Source organism: Thunnus albacares, chromosome 3, assembly GCF_914725855.1.
Source record: "Thunnus albacares chromosome 3, fThuAlb1.1, whole genome shotgun sequence".
In the NCBI taxonomy this organism is placed as follows: domain Eukaryota; kingdom Metazoa; phylum Chordata; class Actinopteri; order Scombriformes; family Scombridae; genus Thunnus; species Thunnus albacares.
In genome coordinates, this window is record NC_058108.1 from 21,587,978 (window position 1) to 21,607,470 (window position 19,493).

The 19,493-nt window shown below is 38.7% G+C and overlaps 3 protein-coding genes across 3 annotated transcripts; all 3 read right to left on the reverse strand.

The window, feature by feature from the left end:
• Nucleotides 1-224: 224 nt before the first annotated feature.
• scpp5 (secretory calcium-binding phosphoprotein 5) lies at nucleotides 225-2,769 on the reverse strand. The gene is made up of 11 exons (XM_044346680.1): nucleotides 2,534-2,769; nucleotides 2,344-2,417; nucleotides 2,177-2,221; nucleotides 1,952-2,023; nucleotides 1,761-1,811; nucleotides 1,591-1,659; nucleotides 1,431-1,460; nucleotides 1,276-1,323; nucleotides 1,139-1,189; nucleotides 857-940; nucleotides 225-655 (listed from the first exon to the last, which is right to left on the reverse strand). The coding sequence occupies exons 2-11, from the start codon at nucleotides 2,395-2,397 to the stop codon at nucleotides 638-640; spliced, it is 522 nt and encodes a 173-aa protein (XP_044202615.1). The 5' UTR covers nucleotides 2,398-2,417; nucleotides 2,534-2,769; the 3' UTR covers nucleotides 225-637.
• Nucleotides 2,770-10,526: 7,757 nt separating this feature from the next.
• Nucleotides 10,527-13,061, reverse strand: scpp7 (secretory calcium-binding phosphoprotein 7). The gene is made up of 9 exons (XM_044346214.1): nucleotides 13,008-13,061; nucleotides 12,821-12,885; nucleotides 12,470-12,514; nucleotides 12,134-12,181; nucleotides 11,990-12,031; nucleotides 11,686-11,745; nucleotides 11,429-11,584; nucleotides 10,998-11,083; nucleotides 10,527-10,814 (listed from the first exon to the last, which is right to left on the reverse strand). The coding sequence occupies exons 2-8, from the start codon at nucleotides 12,872-12,874 to the stop codon at nucleotides 11,039-11,041; spliced, it is 450 nt and encodes a 149-aa protein (XP_044202149.1). The 5' UTR covers nucleotides 12,875-12,885; nucleotides 13,008-13,061; the 3' UTR covers nucleotides 10,527-10,814; nucleotides 10,998-11,038.
• Nucleotides 13,062-14,565: 1,504 nt separating this feature from the next.
• LOC122976234 (proline-rich receptor-like protein kinase PERK8) lies at nucleotides 14,566-16,783 on the reverse strand. The gene is made up of 7 exons (XM_044344596.1): nucleotides 16,766-16,783; nucleotides 16,326-16,607; nucleotides 16,056-16,112; nucleotides 15,428-15,577; nucleotides 15,263-15,298; nucleotides 15,130-15,168; nucleotides 14,566-14,992 (listed from the first exon to the last, which is right to left on the reverse strand). Exons 1-7 carry the CDS (start codon nucleotides 16,781-16,783, stop codon nucleotides 14,690-14,692), a joined length of 885 nt encoding a protein of 294 aa, XP_044200531.1. The 3' UTR covers nucleotides 14,566-14,689.
• Between the last annotated feature and the right edge of the window lie 2,710 nt (nucleotides 16,784-19,493).

Consider the following 19,493-nt stretch of genomic DNA (forward strand, 5'->3'; position numbering starts at 1 on the left):
ATAATGCAATGCTGTTGGCATGGCAATGGCACCCAGAACCCAAACCCCACATTTTAAAGCGTACCATATTCACTTTAAAGGATGGATTATCTCTAGCAAGTTTCTGCAAATTGAGTTTTGTAAAGTTAACTCAATGGAGAGATTCACAGTTTGCTTCAGAAAGAAACAGTAACAGTATAATGATACCTATCAAATTCTAAAATAAACACAGAAAAAAACAATAATTGCATGAAAACATTAGTTTATTTATTAAGGAAAATGACATACAGAAAAGTTGAAATGATTAAACAAAGATATGCAGCACATTTCTTATTTACTGTGGAAATGCAGCATTTCCAAAGAGCTGTATTTCCACAATAATATTGCAAGAGATGATAGCTGACAGAAGATGGCCGCTGAAGAGTTTACAGGTCTACAACAATTTATTGTTAATCTATGAAGACTATGAAGATAATTCTTCAGATAAGCAAAGTAATGCAAATGATCTCGTAATTAAATTTTCTATTCCAGGAGATTCTCTTAACAAAAATTGGTTATTTTACGCTCATTTCAGACTTTTATTTTAACTTTAGTGAGCATATCCATACGTTGCACTGCAGATGCCTGAATGTTAGGGTTTGGATGCCTCTAATCCACTTCACACCTTCACTGGCATCTGCAAAGATAAAGACGTTTTTAAAACCCAAATATTGTTAATTTCATACACTGTTCCAACCTTTAGCATTTGCTCTAAAAACATTGTTTTATTCGTACCTTTACTCACCTTCACTGTTTCTGCATATTTTTTTTAATTCCTAGTACAAACCTTAGATTAAGGCTTAAGATAAGGTAATACAGTATATAGATTGATAAATACCTTATTTGTCTGTGTGGGTTGGTCCTGCTGGAGAGGTTGCAGGGGGTCCTGAGATGGGAGAGGATTTGCATCAAATGAGGGAATCTGAAAAATTAAAGAAAAACAACAAAAGTTCATGAGAGAAAAGTGCAGAAGCACCCAAATCCGATCAAAGAAGTGTCTTGAAAGCACAGAGATGATATACAGTACCAGTTAAGAGTTTGGACACACCTTCCCATTCACATGAATGAGAACATGTGTCCAAACTTTTGACTGGTAGTGTATGTGTTTGTCTTCTCTTACATTTGGGGTTTGCTGGGGTATATTTTGAGGAGGATAGTCAAATGGGAGCCCCTGTGAAAAAACAAAGAGTATTGTATAAAATATGTTTTCACAAAAAAACAAAACATAATGGAGATTTAGAATAAATAACATCTCACATTTGGCAAGTGAGGGACGTTTGTCATAGGAGGGATGTTTGTCATTATCTGGAACAAAAGTAAATACACTTAATTTAGCACTGTGCTATGTAAAATTATGATTACATTATGCGTTATATAATATCTTATATATTACATGCAAAATGCTTCCTTACCTTTTGCTGAGAGAAGTCATAGGGGTAGTACTGCAAATGTAAAAACACAATAGCACAAAATACTCAATAAATAATGTTCCAGCAAGTACACACAGTAATTGAAATGTTTTCAGTTCCAACAGTGCCTGTAATTTAAGAAAGGAAAAAAAGCAACATTTACCACTTCCACGCTCTGTCTGCCTGGTGACTGAGGAATGGAATATTTGATGAAACCATGAGAGGAAAATGGCTTCAGAAAGAGAGGAGAAGGAAAAAGAAAATCAATGAATCAGTGATGTTTTCCCACTGTTTTGAAAAGAGATGATGCTCCAGTAAGATGTGTGTGCTTACCTGTGAAGGGTTTGCTCCACCTGCACCACCAGCAAAACTGTGTGGGTAAATCTTAGGAAAAAAACAGAAATATACATTAATGTATTGTAAAAATGATTCACAACAACAGTTATAGCAACAGTACATAAATGTTGAAATGACATCACATTATACAGGAAATACTGTAAAGATTAAAAAAGAGTCTGACATACCAGTTCCACACTGTAAGCGCCGGCCTGTGGTAGAGTTGGTAGAGACTGACCAGCTGGGTAGGTATTTCTCACCTGAGATGATGCAACATGTTACTTCCATGAACAAATATTTTTGTTCTTAAAATCTGAATCACAATGAGCCAGTGTATTGCACATTCATTTCTTAACATGTACTAAATACTAAATAAATTAATAATCTGCTCACTAAATGCATACCCTGCTTACCTGTTGTCTGGAACCTTTATAATGAGGCAGGAAATGAAAGAAGGACTGAAAATGAAGACGAACAGAAGACAAACATATTTAGATCAAATGGAGCATGACATTGCCCAAATTGAGGAAATAAAGTTCCATAGTAAAAGAGTAACATTTGTCTATGTTTTAAAACTTACTGGTGCAGCTGAGGCCGTACTAGCCAGGCAGAGGCACAGGATGACCAGTTTCATTTTTGCAGAGTGTACAAGTCCTACAAAAAGTTCATCATTACATTAACAGTAATTAAAAATGCAAAGAAGGTCCCACTAGATGTTGTGATCCAGTTAGAAAAGCAGGAATGAATTGTTGAAGTTCTTCTTAACTCACCTTCTGCGATAAAAACACCACTGGAGATTGAGAAGATTGTGAAGGTGATGTCAATGATGATTGTATCTTCCACAGAGTTACTTTGGCTTTTATAGGGTACCAGCTCATCTGGTGGCCAACCAGAGCTGATGGGAGTGATGCTACTCAATGAGCAGGTGCAGCATAGATGTCTAGTTTTCAGCTTTGCTAAATAACCAGTGGTCAAATCCACTTTCGGTGTAATAGCAGTCTATGGTTGATTACACTGTCTAGTGCAGAGCACACCTTCAATCTGCTTGCTCTTCATTCTGCCATCATGACACTTTTATTGCTTCTATATAATTGCAGTACTGTGGCATAAATGTCTGAAACAGCAAATATTATACCTATCACACAAGGAAATTTAATCCATCCATCCATCCATCCACCCATCCATCTATCTATCCATCCATCACCTCAAGTGTGTTCTGGGTCTGCCCTGGGGTCTCTTACCAGTTGGACGTGCCCAGAACACCTCCAGAGGGAGGTGTCCAGGATGCATCCTAAACAGGTGCCCAGACCATCTCAGCTGGCTCTTTTCGATGTGAGGGAGCAGCGGCTCTACTCCAAGCTCCCTCACCTTATCTCTAAGACAATCTCCAGAGGAAACTCATTTTGGCCGCTTGTATCCAAAATCTCATTCTTTCAGTCACTACCCAAAGCTTGTGATCACAGGTGAGGGGTGGAACATAGACCAACTGGTAAATCGAGAGCTTTGCCTTCTGTCTCAGCTCTTTTTTCAGCAAAACAGTCTGGTACCACGCCTGCAATACTGCTGATGGTGCACCAATCTGCCTGTCAGCCTCACACTCCATTTTACTCTCACTCGTGAATAAGACCCCAAGATACTTGAACTCCTTCACTTAGGGTAGAAACTCACTCCCAACCCAGAGGGAGCAGTTCACCTTTTTCCGGAAGAGCACCATGGCTTCAGATTTGGAGGTGCTGACTCTCATCCCGGCCACTTCATATTTGGCTGTAAACCATCCCAGTGCCTGGAGGTCATGGTGTGTTGAAGCCAACAGAATAAGGATATGCAGTGAGCCCAGTATTTGTATTTGTATCTATATTTGTTGAGGCAGCAAAATTATTTGTATTTGTATTTGAATAAAAGTGGAAAGAGGCTTAAAAATCTTGTTCTTGTTTTTATTACGCTTTTAATTTTAGAAAAATTAAAGTGTTACAATAAGTGTTCATGAATAAACTACCTCACGAAGGAGGTCCCCACACCAGGTCTCAAACTGGAGTCTCCCAGATCATAGACGACTGCCTGACTACTGAGCTAAAACTTTACTCATCGCCTCATTGCAGACAGACCTCTACCTATTTATATACCCATAACACAGAGACAGCACACTGTGTAACATGTAGGGAGGAACTTCAAAGGCGATTCTTGCTTTGCACTTTTCATTGATTGCCTATTTTTTACAACCTAACTTTGTGGAAAGGAGAAGGGGAACAATAGGTCATGGAAAGTCCCTTGGGAGCACTTCGCGTGGCTCAGATTTATTTCTGGCGAACACTAGGAAATGTGCATCATGTAGCAGGTGGATGTTACTCCCCTTGTTGAGACCTGCTGATAGACATGACAGCATAGCAGAGGAGAGAGAGTGCGATAGTGATGTAATGGACCTGCATGCTGGTATTTTACATGGATTTTTTTTCCTTCCCAAAAACAAATAATTTTTAAAACATTAGTATGAAATGAATATTCGTAAAAAACTCACTATTTTGCTTTGTCAAATAACGTATATGTATTCGGGCACACCCCTAGTACAGAGCCACATCATCTGCAAAAGGCAGAGAAGCAATACTGAGGTTCCCAAACTGGACGCTCTCCTCCTCCTAGCTGTACCTCGAGATTCTGTCCATAGAAATCACAAACAGAATCGGTGACAAGGGACAACCCTGATGGAGCACAACACCCACTGAGAACTAGTCTGACTTATTGCCGAGAATGTGGACACAGCTCTCACTGCAGTTATATGGGGACCAAATGACTCGCAGCAATGGCCCCAGTGCCCAAAACTCCCACAGCATCGCCCACAGGGTGCCTTGAGGGACACAGTTGTAAGCCTTCAACAAGTCCACAAAGCACATGTACACTGGATGTGCAAACTCCCATGACCCCTCAAGTATCCTTGCAAGAGTAAAGAGCAGGTCCACTGGTCCACTGGTCCACTGTTCCAGGGCCAGGATGGAATCTGTACTGTCTTCCTGAATCTGAGGTTCGACAGTTGGCTGGAGCCTCCTTTCCAGCACCCTGACATAAATTTTTCCTGGAGGATGAGTAGTATGATCCCCCAATAGCTGGAGCACACTCTCCAGTCCCCTTTTTTGAAAATGGGAATAATCACCCAGTCTGCCAGTCACAGACACTGTCTCCAATCTCTATGCGACACTGAAGAGGCGTGTCAGCCATGACGCCCAACAATGTTCAGAGCCTTCAGCATCTCGGAGCAAATCTCATCCACATCAGGCGCCTTGCCACTGAGGAGCTTTTTGACTACTACAGAAACCTCTACCAGGGATATGAGTGAGGCTTCCCCGAGTCATCCAACTCTGCCTCCTCCACAGAGGGCATGTTGGTCGGGTTTAGGAGATTCTTAAAGTGTTCCTTCCACCGTCCGACAATGTCCTCAGTCAAGGTCAGCAGTTCTCCACCCCTGCTGAAAAGAGCCTGGGCTAAGCCCTGCTTCCCCTTCCTGAGCTGCCTGATGGTTTGCCAGAACTTCTTTGAGGCCAACAGAAAGTCCCTCTCTGTGGCCTTCCCGAATTCTTCCCACACCCGGGTTTTTGCTTCAGGAACCACCTGAGCGGCCGCCCTTTTGGCCCTTCCATACCCATCTGCTGCTTCAGGAGACCCCTGGGCCAGCCAGACCTGAAAGGCCTCCTTCAGCTTGACAACCTCCTTCACCACTGGTGTCCACCAGCAGATTCTCGGGTTGCTACCCCGACAGGCACCGATGACCTTCCAGCCACAACTCTGAGCAGCCGCCTCTACAACTGAGGTCCTGAACATGGCCTACTCGGATTTCATGTCCCCAATCTCCCCCGGCAATGCATGAGAAATTCCTGCGGAGGTGGGAGTTGAAGACCACATGGACAGAGTCTCTGCTCCTCTCTTTACCCAAGTGCCCAAGACATGATTTTAATTGATAATTTAATATTATATAAAACATTGTTAATTATTTTGTTACTCATACATTCATTTTTCAAAATCATTTAAGCAGCAGAGAAGAACAAATTTGCCAAGACTATTCAGGCAACTGAGGACAAAAGTACTGAATGTGAACAGAGAATATATTGCTGGGGTCAAAGACTGTAAAAAAAATATGGACAGAGTCACCGTGACATCACCTATTGGTTTGTGGACTACTGTTTTGAAACCTCACATCTGGCAATTTGACTGTCGCCATCTTTGATTTTTTGAGCCAAAAGTCACCATATTTGGATGAGAGGGTGGTATCTGAACAAGACTATTTTAGGTGACCAGAATGTTACAATTAAATTTCATGAGGAAAACACACTGTGAAATAGCGGCAGCTACACCTATACTTGGTGAATCTGGGGTTGAGCCATGGTTATGTTACATAATCAACATTGTTGCCATGGTAGCGACATGTCAATCACAAGGTAGCCATGCTCTAAAGCATACCCTTCTTTATTGTCTATTTTACTCTAAATGGGACCATAATTTACAAAATGAACATTTTGCGTATTAACGCAGACTTCAAACCGCCAATTGAGACCATAAACTCATTATGAAAGTGTTTACTGGGGTAATAAATCAAGTGAGAAATAGGGTAATTTTCTCATAGACTTCTATACACTTGGACTTCTTTTTGCTACCAGTGGAGTTGCCCACTGCTGGCAATTAGAAAGAATGCAGGTTTAAGGCATTTCTGCATTGGCTTCACTTTTCAGACTCAAATTACAGCTCTCATATGGTGTTCTTGTGTCTTTTTATTGTTTATGCATTAAAATCACTCTTCTACAATCAGGTACAATCATGTAATAATTACATTTAATAATTGTATAAAAACACTTGGGTGCTACACAACACCAACTTTGATGTGTGGAGTCAAATTTTTATGATGATTTTAATGTTTACCTATTGTTTATCTTCTGGTTTTTATTGACAACATTGTCAATAATGCAATGCTGTTGGCATGGCAATGGCACCCAGAACCCAAACCCCACATTTTAAAGTGTACCATATTCACTTTAAAGGATGGATTATCTCTAGCAAGTTTCTGCAAGTTGAGTTTTGGACTGCAAAGTTAAATTAATCGAGAGATTCACAGTTTGCTTCAGAAAGAGGCAGTAACAGTATATGAGGGTGAGAACCTAAAACAAAACTGAAGTTATTTTAAATGGACTGCTGTTAGTAGAAGCTACATACAAATGATACTTAACAAATTACAAAATAAACACAGAAACAAAACAAAAAATGCTTGAAAATATTGACTTTATTTACTAAAGAAAATAGCATATACAGAAAAGTTCAAATGATTAAACAAAGATATGCAGCACATTTCTTACTGTGGAAATGCAGCATTTCCAAAGAGCTGCATTTCCACAATAATATTGCAAGAGATGATAGCTGACAGAAGATGGCCGCTGAAGAGTTTACAGGTCTACAACAAGTTATTGTTTATCTATCAAGATTATGAAAAGAATTCTTCAGAAATGTAATGTTATGCAGATGATCTTGCCATAATTAAGTTTTCTATTCCAGGAGATTCTCTTAACAAAAATTGGTTATTTTATGTTAATTCCAGACTTTTCTTTCAACTTTAGTAAGCATTTCCATACATTGCACTGCAGATGCCTGAATGTTAGGGTTTGGATGCCTCTAATCCACTTCACACCTTCACTGGCATCTGCAAAGATAAAGAAGTTTAGTTTTTAAAACCCAAATATTGTTAATTTTATACACTTCCTAAACTTAGCATTTGCTCTATTAACATTGCTCTAGCATTTTTTATTCATACCTTCACCCACCTTTACCGTTTCTGCATTTTTTTTAAATTCCCAGTACAAACCTTAGATTAATGCTTAAGATAACGTTATACAGTATATAGATTGATAGATACCTTATTTGTCTGTGTGGGTTGGTCCTGCTGGAGAGGTTGCAGGGGGTCCTGGGATGGGAGAGGATTTGCATCAAATGAGGGAATCTGAAAAATTAAAGAAAAACAACAAAAATTCATAAGAGAAAAGTGATGAAACACCCAGAACCAATCAAAAAAGTGTCTTAAAAGCAGAGTGAGATGATATACGGTACCAGTCAAAAGTTTGGACACACCTTCCCATTCACATGAATAAGAACATGTGTCCAAACTTTTGACTGGTAGTGTATGTGTTTGTCTTCTCTTACATTTGGGGTTTGCTGGGGTATATTTTGAGGAGGATAGTCAAATGGGAGCCCCTGTGAAAAAAACAAAGAGTATTGTATAAAATATGTTTTCACAAAAAAACAAAACATAATGGAGATTTAGAATAAATAACACCTCACATTTGGCAAGTGAGGGACGTTTGTCATAGGAGGGATGTTTGTCATTATCTGGAACAAAAGTAAATACACTTAATTTAGTACTGTGCGATGTTAAATTATATTTATATTATGCATTGTATAATATCTTATATATTAGATGTAAAATGCTTACCCTTTGCTGGGAGAAGTCATAGGGGTAGTACTGCACAATAGCACAATAGCACAAAATACTCAATAAATAATGTTCCAGCAAGTTGTTTATTTTACCAAACATGCTCTTACACACAGTAATTGAAGTGTTTTCAGTTCCAACAGTGCCTGTAATTTCAGAAGGGAAAAAAAGCAACATTTACCATTTCCACGCTCTGTCTGCCTGGTGGCTGAGGAATGGAATATTTGATGAAACCATGAGAGGAAAATGGCTTCAGAAAGAGAGGAGAAGGAAAAAGAAAATCAATGAATCAGTGATGTTTTCCCACTGTTTTGAAAAGAGATGATGCTCCAGTAAGATGTGTGTGCTTACCTGTGAAGGGTTTGCTCCACCTGCACCACCAGCAAAACTGTGTGGGTAAATCTTAGGAAAAAAACAGAAATATACATTAATGTATTGTAAAAATGATTCACAACAACAGTTATAGCAACAGTACATAAATGTTGAAATGACATCACATTATACAGGAAATATTGTAAAGATTAAAAAAGAGTCTGACATACCAGTTCCACACTGTAAGCGCCGGCCTGTGGTAGAGTTGGTAGAGGCTGACCAGTTGGGTAGGTATTTCTCACCTGAGATGATGCAACATGTTACTTCCATGAACAAATATTTTTGTTCTTAAAATCAATGAATCAGTGATGTTTTCCCACTGTTTTGAAAAGAGATGATGCTCCAGTAAGATGTGTGTGCTTACCTGAGAAGGGTTTGCTCCACCTGCACCACCAGCAAAACTGTGTGGGTAAATCTTAGGAAAAAAACAGAAATATACATTAACTGCATAGCAACAATGCATTAATGGTCAAATGAAAATACTGTAAAAATTAAAAGAGAGACCAACATACCAGTTCCACACTGTAAGCGCCGGCCTGTGGTAGAGTTGGTAAAGACTGACCAGCTGAGTAGGTATTTCTCACCTGAGTGGATGCAAAATGTTACTTCCATGAACAAATATTTTTTTGTTGTACTTAAAATCAGAATCACAATGAGCCAGTGTATTGCACATTCATTTTTTAGCATGTAGTAAAAATAAATAAATAAATAGCTGCTTACTAAATGCATGGTTACCTGTGAGGGTACCTGTTGTCTGGAACCTGCATGAAAAGACAGGAAATGATAGGGCTGAAAATGAAGACAAACAGAAGACAGACATATTTAATATTTATCAAATGGAGCACAAATTGAGTTAAGGAAATAAAGTTCCACAGTAAAAGAGTAACGTTTGTCTATGTTTTAAAACTTACTGGTGCAGCTGAGGCCGTACTAGCCAGGCAGAGGCACAGGATGACCAGTTTCATTTTTGCAGAGTGTCCTACAAAAAGTTCATCATTACATTAACAGTAATTAAAAATGCAAAAAAAGTCCCACTAGATGTTGTGATCCAGTTAGAAAAGCAGGAATTAATTTATGTTGAAGTTTGTCTTAACTCACCGTCTGCGATAAAAACAACACTGGAGATTGAGAAGATTGTGAAGGTGATGTCAATGATTATTGTATCTTCCACAGAGTTACCTTGGCTTTTATAGGGTACCAGCTCATCTGGTGGCCAACCAGAGCTGATGGGAGTGATGCTACTCAATGAGCAGGTGCAGCATAGATGTCTAGTCTTCAGCTTTACTAAATGACCAGTGGTCAAATCCACTTTCGGTGTAATAGCAGTCTATGGTTGATTACACTGTCTAGTGCAGAGCACACCTTCAATCTGCTTGCTCTTCATTCTGCCATCATGACACTTTTATTGCTTCTGTTCAACTGCAGTACTGTGGCATAAATGTCTGAAATAGCAATGTTGTGCCTATCACACATGGAAATTGAATATGATATGAAATATTGATAATTCTTCTGTTACTCACACATTCATTCTCCCAAACCATTCAAGCAGCAGAGAAGAACAAATTTGTTGAGGCTATTCACTGCTGACTTAAGCATTGTAAAAGTAGAAAAGTAGAACTTGTGTAATTATCAAAAGTTATTGTTTGTGTATATGTTCATGTTTAAAGTGGTTGTAACTTTTTAACTTGTAGAACATGATTCAAATTGCATCTTAATATAAGAGATTACAGTCATTTATAATAATCTCAATACAAAATGCTAATTGTGATTTATCTTTACTTTTGATGACACAATGATCAAATGTAACAGAACATTAAAGTGGATTGAGCATTTAGTTATAATTTAATATTATTACAACCAAATGAACCTTAGTTAGTCTTGTCTAACTATAATGTTACAGGTTTTCAGGCAAAGAAACACAAGAAAATGAGTGAGCTCTTATCATTTATTATTGTGAAGCTTGGTGAATATGATTCATGAACCAAACAAACATAAATGCAATGGTTAAAAACTGGGAAAAAACCTGCTCATATTACATTTGTTGGCATAGCATCTTTTGTTTTTTTTCAGGAAACAGTCCATGACCTTTTTTTCCTGGAAGTACATAGCACCGTTTTCATTAAAAAGCATAGCACCACATTTTTCATACTTTGGGAAACAGCAGTGTTGGCTGGTGATCTTTCACCATGGAATGTTGCTGGTCTTATTGCATTCATCACCTATTGTGGGAAGAAAAGAATAATACATCTCAACTGTTCTCTCAAAGACACACAAGAAGAGATTCTTTGATCCTCAGATTTTGTTTCATAAATCATTTTTTAAGAAAAAAAAACAACCTCTCTGAGGAGTTTGTATTATGCAGCAAAGCACTTTCTCTCTATGGTTATTTTTTGTGTACTTGCCTGTACACGAAGTTGTGCATATCCTGCCGACTCTGCTTTCTTTAGTCATCCTCTTCGTCATCATCATCTCCGCTGGGTTTGGGAGCCTGAAATGACAGACTGCTGATGAGCCAATCAGGAATGGGGACAGTTTCTCACATGTCTATTGATGAGCCGATGTCTCTCAAAACCTTAGGAGAGCAATATTTATTGCGTCAGAGAAAAATGTTTATTCCATTATTTACTGGAACAAACTCGTTGCCCTTTTCTCTACTATAATTCAGTTTAGTTTTTCCTTCCTGCTGCGGTTATTTGAGGATATAATTGTACTTTAAAATGAACTGAAGCATACATACTGTTGGCAGCTGACAGAGAAAAACTCTTTGTGATTTTTCAATAAACTTAAATTGCTCACAATGCAAACCAATAATCAGTGTTATAGAGCCACTCACAGCAATGATGGGCTCAACAGGGGCAGCTGGAGCAGCAGGAGCAGCTGGAGCAGCAGGAGCAACAGGAGCAACAGGAGCAACAGGAGCAACAGGAGCAACGGGATCGGCAGGAGCAACGGGGGCAGCAGCATCTTGGCTGAAACCAAAGGGGTACAACTGGAGAAGGAGAAAGACGAGATCAGTAGGATTTAAATCAGGTTGCAATAAGATCTCACAACTTCTGTCAGAGAAATGAAAACAATTCTGGAGGCACTTACCACCTCCTCTGTACCACCACCGTGTGGCAGGGGGATCTCCTGCTTGATGAAACCTTGGACCTTTCAGTGAAAATACACACAAGCACACACACACGCATGCAATTAAGAAAGTCCAATACTTCACATATAATCCATCTCTTCTCTAAGGTTTGCATGTGGCCCCTGAAACTGCATTTTGGTGGAGTGCCTATAGTATTCATTATCTTTGATTCAGATGGTAGTGTAGGTGCTAACTGCAACTTCTTTTGATAAAGCATCTCAAACTACTATACACACACATATCAAGCTATACTGTGTCACTCACAGGTCCTGCAATAGGCATTCGCTGGTCATCAACTGGGAGGAGCTGAAAATAAAAACAGCCAAGATTATCATACAAAAGAGTGGTTATTAATGTTAAATGTATTTTTTTTAAAAGGGTTGTAAAACAATTTAATTTAGCTCTTACAACATCGAGAGTTTCAATTGGGGCTCCAGCAGGGATGGCTTGAGCTGCCTGTAAAGATCGGGTTTAATTTAAGTTTCACAAAGATTTGAATTGTACAGTAAGTAAGAAAAAGCAGCAAACTAATAAAGAGTAAGCAGTAAAAGAAGCATCATCAGGCTCAGATATAGAAACACAGCCATCAGTGGTGAACCTAATAGCAGACCTGTGTGTAGGGCTTATTCAGTGATGTTTGAAAATGTGACTTTTACTGTGGTTTTTCGTGTGTGTGTGTGTGTGTGTGTGTGTGTGTGTATGTCATGATGTACACCAGCTGATCTGTGCTGTTTCTTACTGTACCTGAGGCGGCGCGTAATGGATGTCAAACTCCATGTACTTATGGGCCTGTAAAGAGGATTTAGGGGAGAAATTACTGCAGGTCAGTGTAAAATTGACAATTCAGACAAATTGTATTTGTCGATATTATTTACAGTTAAATATAGGCAGTAACCAACACACACAAGAAGTCCTTAACTGCCCAGAAAATACATCCACTATTTGAGCATCTTCTGATAAATATCATGTGGTATAACTGAAAGCTCCAGAAAAGCTGCTACATGGAGGTGAGATTATTTTGTCAATTAGTAACATTTAACATTGTGAGAGAAATAAGAAGGAAAAATATTTGAAAAATAGAGGGTGTTTGCTTACAGGGGCGCAGATAGCCACCCCAATGATGCAGACAGCCAACAGGATGGATTTCATTTTGGATTAAGCTGTCAAAGAGAGTTTTTTTGAGTTATTAGATTAACGATATTCACTGCAAACAGCATTTAAATAGAGCATCATTTAAAATTTTCTTTAAAAAATATCACATGATATTAGTTGCCTACATTACCTTTCCTTTCCAGCAGCACACGAGCACTGAAGGATTGCTGAGCAGAGGAGTGACGACTGCAGAGAGATCTACTCCTATTTATTTGCTGACAAAACAAGGGGCGAGCAAAGCTTTGACAGATGTTGGTGATAGGCCAAGGACTTTGTTTTTTACAACTCAAAATTGGCAGCTGTATCTCTGTGAGTGCTCTCATAATACATTTTTGGCTTGAAACATGTATTACAATGTACAAAATTTGATCCCTTGGCGATGTGCTATATCAGGGGCCTCCTTGCAACATCTTTACACACAATAAAAGCAAAAGGGCTGCACATGAATAGGGGTCAGATTTATCCTTTTGAAACTAACATTATAGCTGTAGTAGATTGTTTTTTATTTAAGTTGTCACTCTAAAATATCACATCTTATCACAGAGTTGTTCCATATCTATTATAACAGGTAATGTATGATAGCTGATGATGATTGGATGATAAATACCATAATGATTATATTACAGCTGTATCATTTCTTCATTAAATCACAATATGCTTGAGTTTCTACTCAAACTTATTCACTTTTTACTAAATATAGACTGATTTGATGGCTCAAACTGTAAATTGGTGATAGTTTGAAAATGCTAGTTTGAAATATTCAGTTTATACATTGAATGTGAGACTGTGGGAACTCAGTGTTGCACTTGGACCAAAATCCATGAACTGGGAGAAAAAGGTCTCAGCATGATGGTTAGACAACCCACTGTATCCACTCCAATTACATTATGGCATTACTGGGTGGAAAAAATTTAGAAAGTACCATTCAAAGTATTTAAGTTCAACTGTAATTCCCTGAGAGGAGAAGCTACTTCATGTTGACTCAGACTCGGATAACTTTTCAGACTTTGTGAAACAAATTTACTGTTAATGATTAAGACTAATATATGACATTTTCTTGACATGTGCCATGTGTGTTGTAGAAAATCTGCTGTAGGGCAGTTTTGAATGTGTCTCACTGTATGAACATGAAACTGGGTGTTGCTGAGAAAATAAGGTGCAACAGAAAATGTCAAAGACACTGTGCCAATTAAATGGCATGAATATATAATCAATATTTTTATATTTTCAAGGGAGAGTTTGGGATTCTTGGGGAACAGGAGTTCGTAGAGAGCAGATGGGAGCTTAAAGGAGATTGAATATTGGACTTACATTCATTAGGTGACCAGAAACATGACTACAAATTAATGCTAATGTTGCTACGTGTCAACTTGATGTGTAGATAGGCAACTGCAACATATACAAGTAAATAAAAGGGTGATATATTATATTTCAGTGTTGTGTTTAAAGCTTGTTGCTGCTGCCCCCAAGTAACCAAAAAAATTTTTTTTGCCGGCTTAAAATAAGAATGTAACTAAAATCATGAAAACAAGCAATAGATTTAAAAAAGATTTTAAAAGATTTAAAAAGTGGAAACAGGTCAATTTTGACTGTGTTTGTTGTTCATTTTAATATGATATTATTTATTAAAAAGAGAAAAAGCTATTATAGTGATGAAATGTTCACTCACAGTTAGTAAAATGTTCAGATACAAGATGATACAAAAACCCTTAAAAATCTTCATTGACACATTCTTAGTCTACACTTTTCATCAATAATGGTTTAAATCCTTTCTCAGTATACTATTAGCCATCTTTGCGGCTGGCTGCAGTCTCAGAGAAGGTTTCCCTGTGTGGGTTTCAGTTTAGGTTGAGCAGGTGTTTGTACTGTGACCACTTCCTGCGCTGGTTTCTCCAAACCAACAGGGACACCAATAGCCATTGTTCCAGATCTTTGACGGAGCCTCTGTGTCTGTTGAACTCCAGGTGACGAGGTCCCCTCAGCTGGCAGGGCTTCTGGCTGCCCTCGGTTTGTCAGCCCAGCGGCCTGGCTTACAGGCTCCTGAATGGCTCCTGCAGGTGGGTTTGTCAGCACCATTTGCAGGTACGCACCCAGTTGGCCCAGTTTGGCTGCCATCTGAAACAAAAAGGAGAGGAAACATACTGTAAGAGGCCAGGGAGGGGGAACTATTGGATCTTAAATGGGATCACTGAGTTCACTCGGCAGATTGTTTGAACAGGCTTAGAGACAGAAAAAAATCTTGGCTGTGTTACCTCGAGCTCCTCTGAGCTGAGACTGCCAAGAGCAGAATTCTAGTAAAGAATGAAGGTACATGTCAAATGAGAAACAACATGGTGAAATCAGACATCAATCATGTTATTATCCAAATTTACAAAAAGTATTTACCATTGGTTGTTGGAGCATGTGCACAATTTGGGGATTCTGTGGGTTAAAATAATAAGACAGAGTATAATGCAATTTGTAAGTTGCTGCCATATTCTTCTAATATGTTATCTTTTTAATTTTTTATGAGCATTGCTGTCAGTTTCAGGTTCATTAAGGTACAGACACCTGTTGTTGCTGTACTGGCTGAGGTGGATCTGCTGAAGGAACAGGTCTGGAGGGTGTTTCTCCAAGTGACACTTGAGTGTTCAGAGGTTGATTTGCGGGAGTTTGTGGGATAGGTGCTTCACGATTAATCAGGAATCCATATGGGGAGAACTTGAGAGAAAGAAATTACATTTAAGTGTTTGCCAGCATGACAAAAATCTATTGTAATTCTAATATTCTGCTACTCCAAGTTTCAATTTAAATCTCACATGAAGCAGAAAATCATGTGAAAAACAAAACAGACAAGCGCATCATCTCAAGTTGCAATATCAAGTTATCATTTCAGGGTCATAAATCTACTGACAGATGGATGTTTTTATTTCTATGACACTGTCTGTAATGGAAGAGTTTCAGCTTGTTTCAGTTCTCTTATACAGGTCATGTTGACAGCATGTAACAAAAAATAAGATCAATGCACAGTAGAAATATGTTAAGACCCCTCAGGTGAAATATTTCAAGCAGAGTTGTGGTTGGAAAATATTTTTGTATCTGCAGTCTATAGGACAGCATAGTACAGGCAGTTCTCTATGCAGTGCATGGAAGGATCTGTCTCCAAACACATGACAGACATTTTTTAATAATATCTCACAGGTTGATTCCCGTACGGTGATGAGAAAAGAGGGAAGTATCCATAGGGAGGGAAAACCTGAAAACAGAAACAAAATAAACTCAAAATTAGTTGTGTTCTGAACAGTACTTCTGGGATTTATGTTGTTTATTTCTGTGGTTGTAATAAAACAAATTAAGAAAATATCAGATATTAAAGAACAGTTATGTTTGGAAGTGAAATTAAATTAACTTTAAAAGTAGTCAAATATTCTGTTCTCTGCATCACATCCTTTCTCATTCGATGTCTTACCAGAGCCGGCTGTGGCAGTGTCGGCTGGCTAGTAGGCTGAGATCCCTGGACACTTGGCTGCAGGGGGACGATCAGCGCACCGCCCCCTATTGGAGACCAGGTGTAGTGTTGCAGGGGGGGCAGGAACTGGTGGGGACTTTGCTGCTGGGGGACCGCAGACTGCGGTTGATCCACGGAGAGAGTGGGGACTGGCGTCTGAGCCTTAGGATTTTGGTTTGTGGCTTCTACAGGCTGAATGGCCCCTCCTTGTGACAGCAGGGGAGGGCGGACATTAGGACTCACCTGAAAAATATTTAAGAAAAATCTCTAATGTGAACAGATAGAGAACTGTCAAATCATTCAAATAAATGTAAATAAATAACAAACTAGTGAATAAAAAACAAAAAACTATATTTTAAATATTTGTAAAAGAAATATAGTCAATAAATGAGTCTACTTACTGGAACTGCAGAAACCATTATGGTGAAACATGACAGTAGGATTGCGATAATCATTTCCAAAAGTTAAAGAAAATCAATATAGTTTTAAATTGGTTCCCACGGGATCAATGAAGGCTTTCAAGGAATGTTCACTAAGAGCACTTAGAGTAAATTCATGAACCTGTGTGAGAGGGGGCTCTGACTTATGCACTGCTCACAGAATGAAACAACCAATCACATGACAGAAAAAACAGACAAATTCAATCTAATCTTGTGGTGTGAATGAAGCAATGAGTTTTAAACCAAAGAAAATCCACTGAATGCCCTAAGCTGCCTGTTTTCCTCAATTATAATGCTGTAATGTCTGCAGAAATGAATAAACAGTCACAAAAGTACCTGTAAGACATGTGGTTTTCCTGTCACTCAGAGCACCTGTGGGTGTGGCTCATGTGTCACTGTCTCACTCTGTGGTCTCACCACATGTGTGAAATGTGCAACAAAACTGGGAGAAAAGGATGAATTGATAGAAATTTAAATAACCTTTCAGGCAGAGATTTAACATTGATAATGAGATTTTAAAAATACTTTTACAACTAACACACAATGTAATGATTGAAATCTGATTTTTTTAATAGTGCTATCTGGCATTGTTCATTGAATTCAGTTAAATTCAAAGAACTATTCATGTCCCAGGGAAGCAGTTTAATGCATCAGAGCACACAGCTACGCACATCTGGACAAAACTCACAGGATGACATAATAAATAGTCATAAAATTTTAACAAAAAAAACATGGCACAAATTGAACGAACATAGATACAACAAAATGTACAGTCAACAAAACAAAACAGTGTAATTTAATCAGCACAGACATTTGTGGGAGAAATACTTGTATCATTTGGAACAAATATTTTCACATGTGTATCTGTGAGAACAGCCATGGGGATATATGGTTATGTGCAGGGAAGGGATTGTAGAAGGAGGAAAAGAAAAGGTGGAAAGGGTAGGATGAAATAAAAAAAAGAAGAAATGTGTGAGTGAGAAAGAGTGAGAGATAAAATGAAGATATGTAAATATACACACATAAGCGTGTAAAAGAGCAGCCAAGACCAGGGTGGTTAGAAAGAGCTAGCAAGTTCCTCCTCGGGCTGTTTCTCTCTTTCTTTGTTGTTGTTGTTGTTGTATCTTTGCCTTTGGCTGTGCATTGACACTGAGGAGGATGCAGTTTGCACCCAACTTTCCACAGATCATCCAGATCATCATGGAGGAAGACTGTCCACTGTGAGCAATAGGTCATGTTGTCATCACAAGTTGTTATGACCATATTATTGTTATGTTCCCAAACCAACCAGTCCAGGCAGATGGCCACCCACCTACACCCCGGTTCTGCTTGAAGTTTCTTCCAGTTAAAGGGAGGTTTTTCCTTGCCACTGTTGCCAAATGCTTGTTCATGGGAGAATGTTGGGTCTCTGTAAATTAAAGAGTACGTTCTAGATCTGCTCCATGTGAAAAGTGCCCTGAGATGACTTCTGTTGTGATTTAGAGCTATATAAATAAAACTGACTTGACTTGACTTGACTTCCTTTTCTTTGAGAGGACCCAGTCCTCGACCAATGCCACCCCATGTCAGGCGGATCCAGCAGAGCCCCTGAAATGTTGCTGGCAGCATGGTAGAGAAACTCCAACCAACCAAGTGCAGAAAGGAAAAAAAACATAATGCAATAAGGAGGCAAATGAAAAGAGAGGGAGAGGAGTGATAATGAACGATGGGAGTGGAAGGGGAAAAAAGGTTTGTGTGTGCGTGTGCGCAAAAGGTTTTGAGCGAAGTAGTGATAATAATAGTATTTACAGCAGTAATAGTAGCTCTAATCTTATTTATTATTGTCATGGTTGTTGCCACCACTGCCTTCACTACTCATCGCTATGAAATCTTAATTACAGGCTTCGTTACAGTGTTTCAACTTCAAATGATTTTTAATTTGACTTAACCTTTGTGATGTGTACTCATGTTGTGTACACATGAGCACACATGCACAACTCACACATGCACAAGACAGGGTTATCCTACTGCATGCCTTGCCACTAAGTGCTGCTTTAGCTAGTTGGTGTGTGTGTTTGAACAGACGTGTTTTCTTAGCTGGACTCAGGCGGAGACTGTAGGTACACACAAATGCACAAGGGGGCAGTCTGAAGCTGGAGGCAGAAAACATTCAGTCACTGTATCAATGTATTAATTTCGACCAAGAAAGGCTGATAGCAGCTTGAGGTTTCACGGTTGAGGGTAGAAAACGTTTTTTGTTTTCTAACCTCAAACATGACATTTTTGTCATCAGAAAAAATCTCTGTCCCCATTGTCAATCCACAGTGTAATAGGCTTACAGTAGTTTTACTATTTGAATGTTCTTAATCATAAATGTAATGTTACTCAGAAGGACAACTAAATATCAAAATACAGTCTTTGCTCAAATGTGTCATTTTAATTAAGTTTGAATTTTCCTTAAAAAATTATTTCATTTTCTTTACTCTTGAGAATTGCAGGTGTCCGTACCAGCATGCATTGTGAGGTGGGGGAATACGCTGGACAGGTGACCAGTATATCAAAGAGCAACACTGTTAGACTCACATTTGCTCTTATTCATACCTATGGTGCTTAATTTAGAGAATAAAATCCAGCTGACTTACATGAGACAGAAAGCCAGTTGCAATTTATACATGATAGTGTACCGTATTCAATTAAAATATAAGAAATA

Bases quoted from the DNA above. Each gene is read 5' to 3' on its own strand.
- scpp5 (XM_044346680.1), bottom strand. From the start codon at position 2,397: ATGAAACTGGTCATCCTGTGCCTCTGCCTGGCTAGTACGGCCTCAGCT. The intron at 2,024-2,176 runs GTAAGCAGGGTA...GCATCATCTCAG, and splicing joins ATAAAGGTTCCAGACAACAG to GTGAGAAATACCTACCCAGC. The intron at 1,461-1,590 runs GTAAATGTTGCT...TTACATTTGCAG, and splicing joins GCAGACAGAGCGTGGAAGTG to TACTACCCCTATGACTTCTC.
- scpp7 (XM_044346214.1), bottom strand. From the start codon at position 12,874: ATGAAATCCATCCTGTTGGCTGTCTGCATCATTGGGGTGGCTATCTGC. The intron at 12,032-12,133 runs GTAAGAGCTAAA...TTTTATTTTCAG, and splicing joins CAATTGAAACTCTCGATGTT to CTCCTCCCAGTTGATGACCA. The intron at 11,585-11,685 runs GTAAGTGCCTCC...CTCCTTCTCCAG, and splicing joins GTGGTGGTACAGAGGAGGTG to TTGTACCCCTTTGGTTTCAG.
- LOC122976234 (XM_044344596.1), bottom strand. The intron at 16,113-16,325 runs GTAAGACATCGA...TTCTGTTTTCAG, and splicing joins CACTGCCACAGCCGGCTCTG to GTTTTCCCTCCCTATGGATA. The intron at 14,993-15,129 runs GTAACACAGCCA...TTTTTGTTTCAG, and splicing joins TCAGCTCAGAGGAGCTCGAG to ATGGCAGCCAAACTGGGCCA.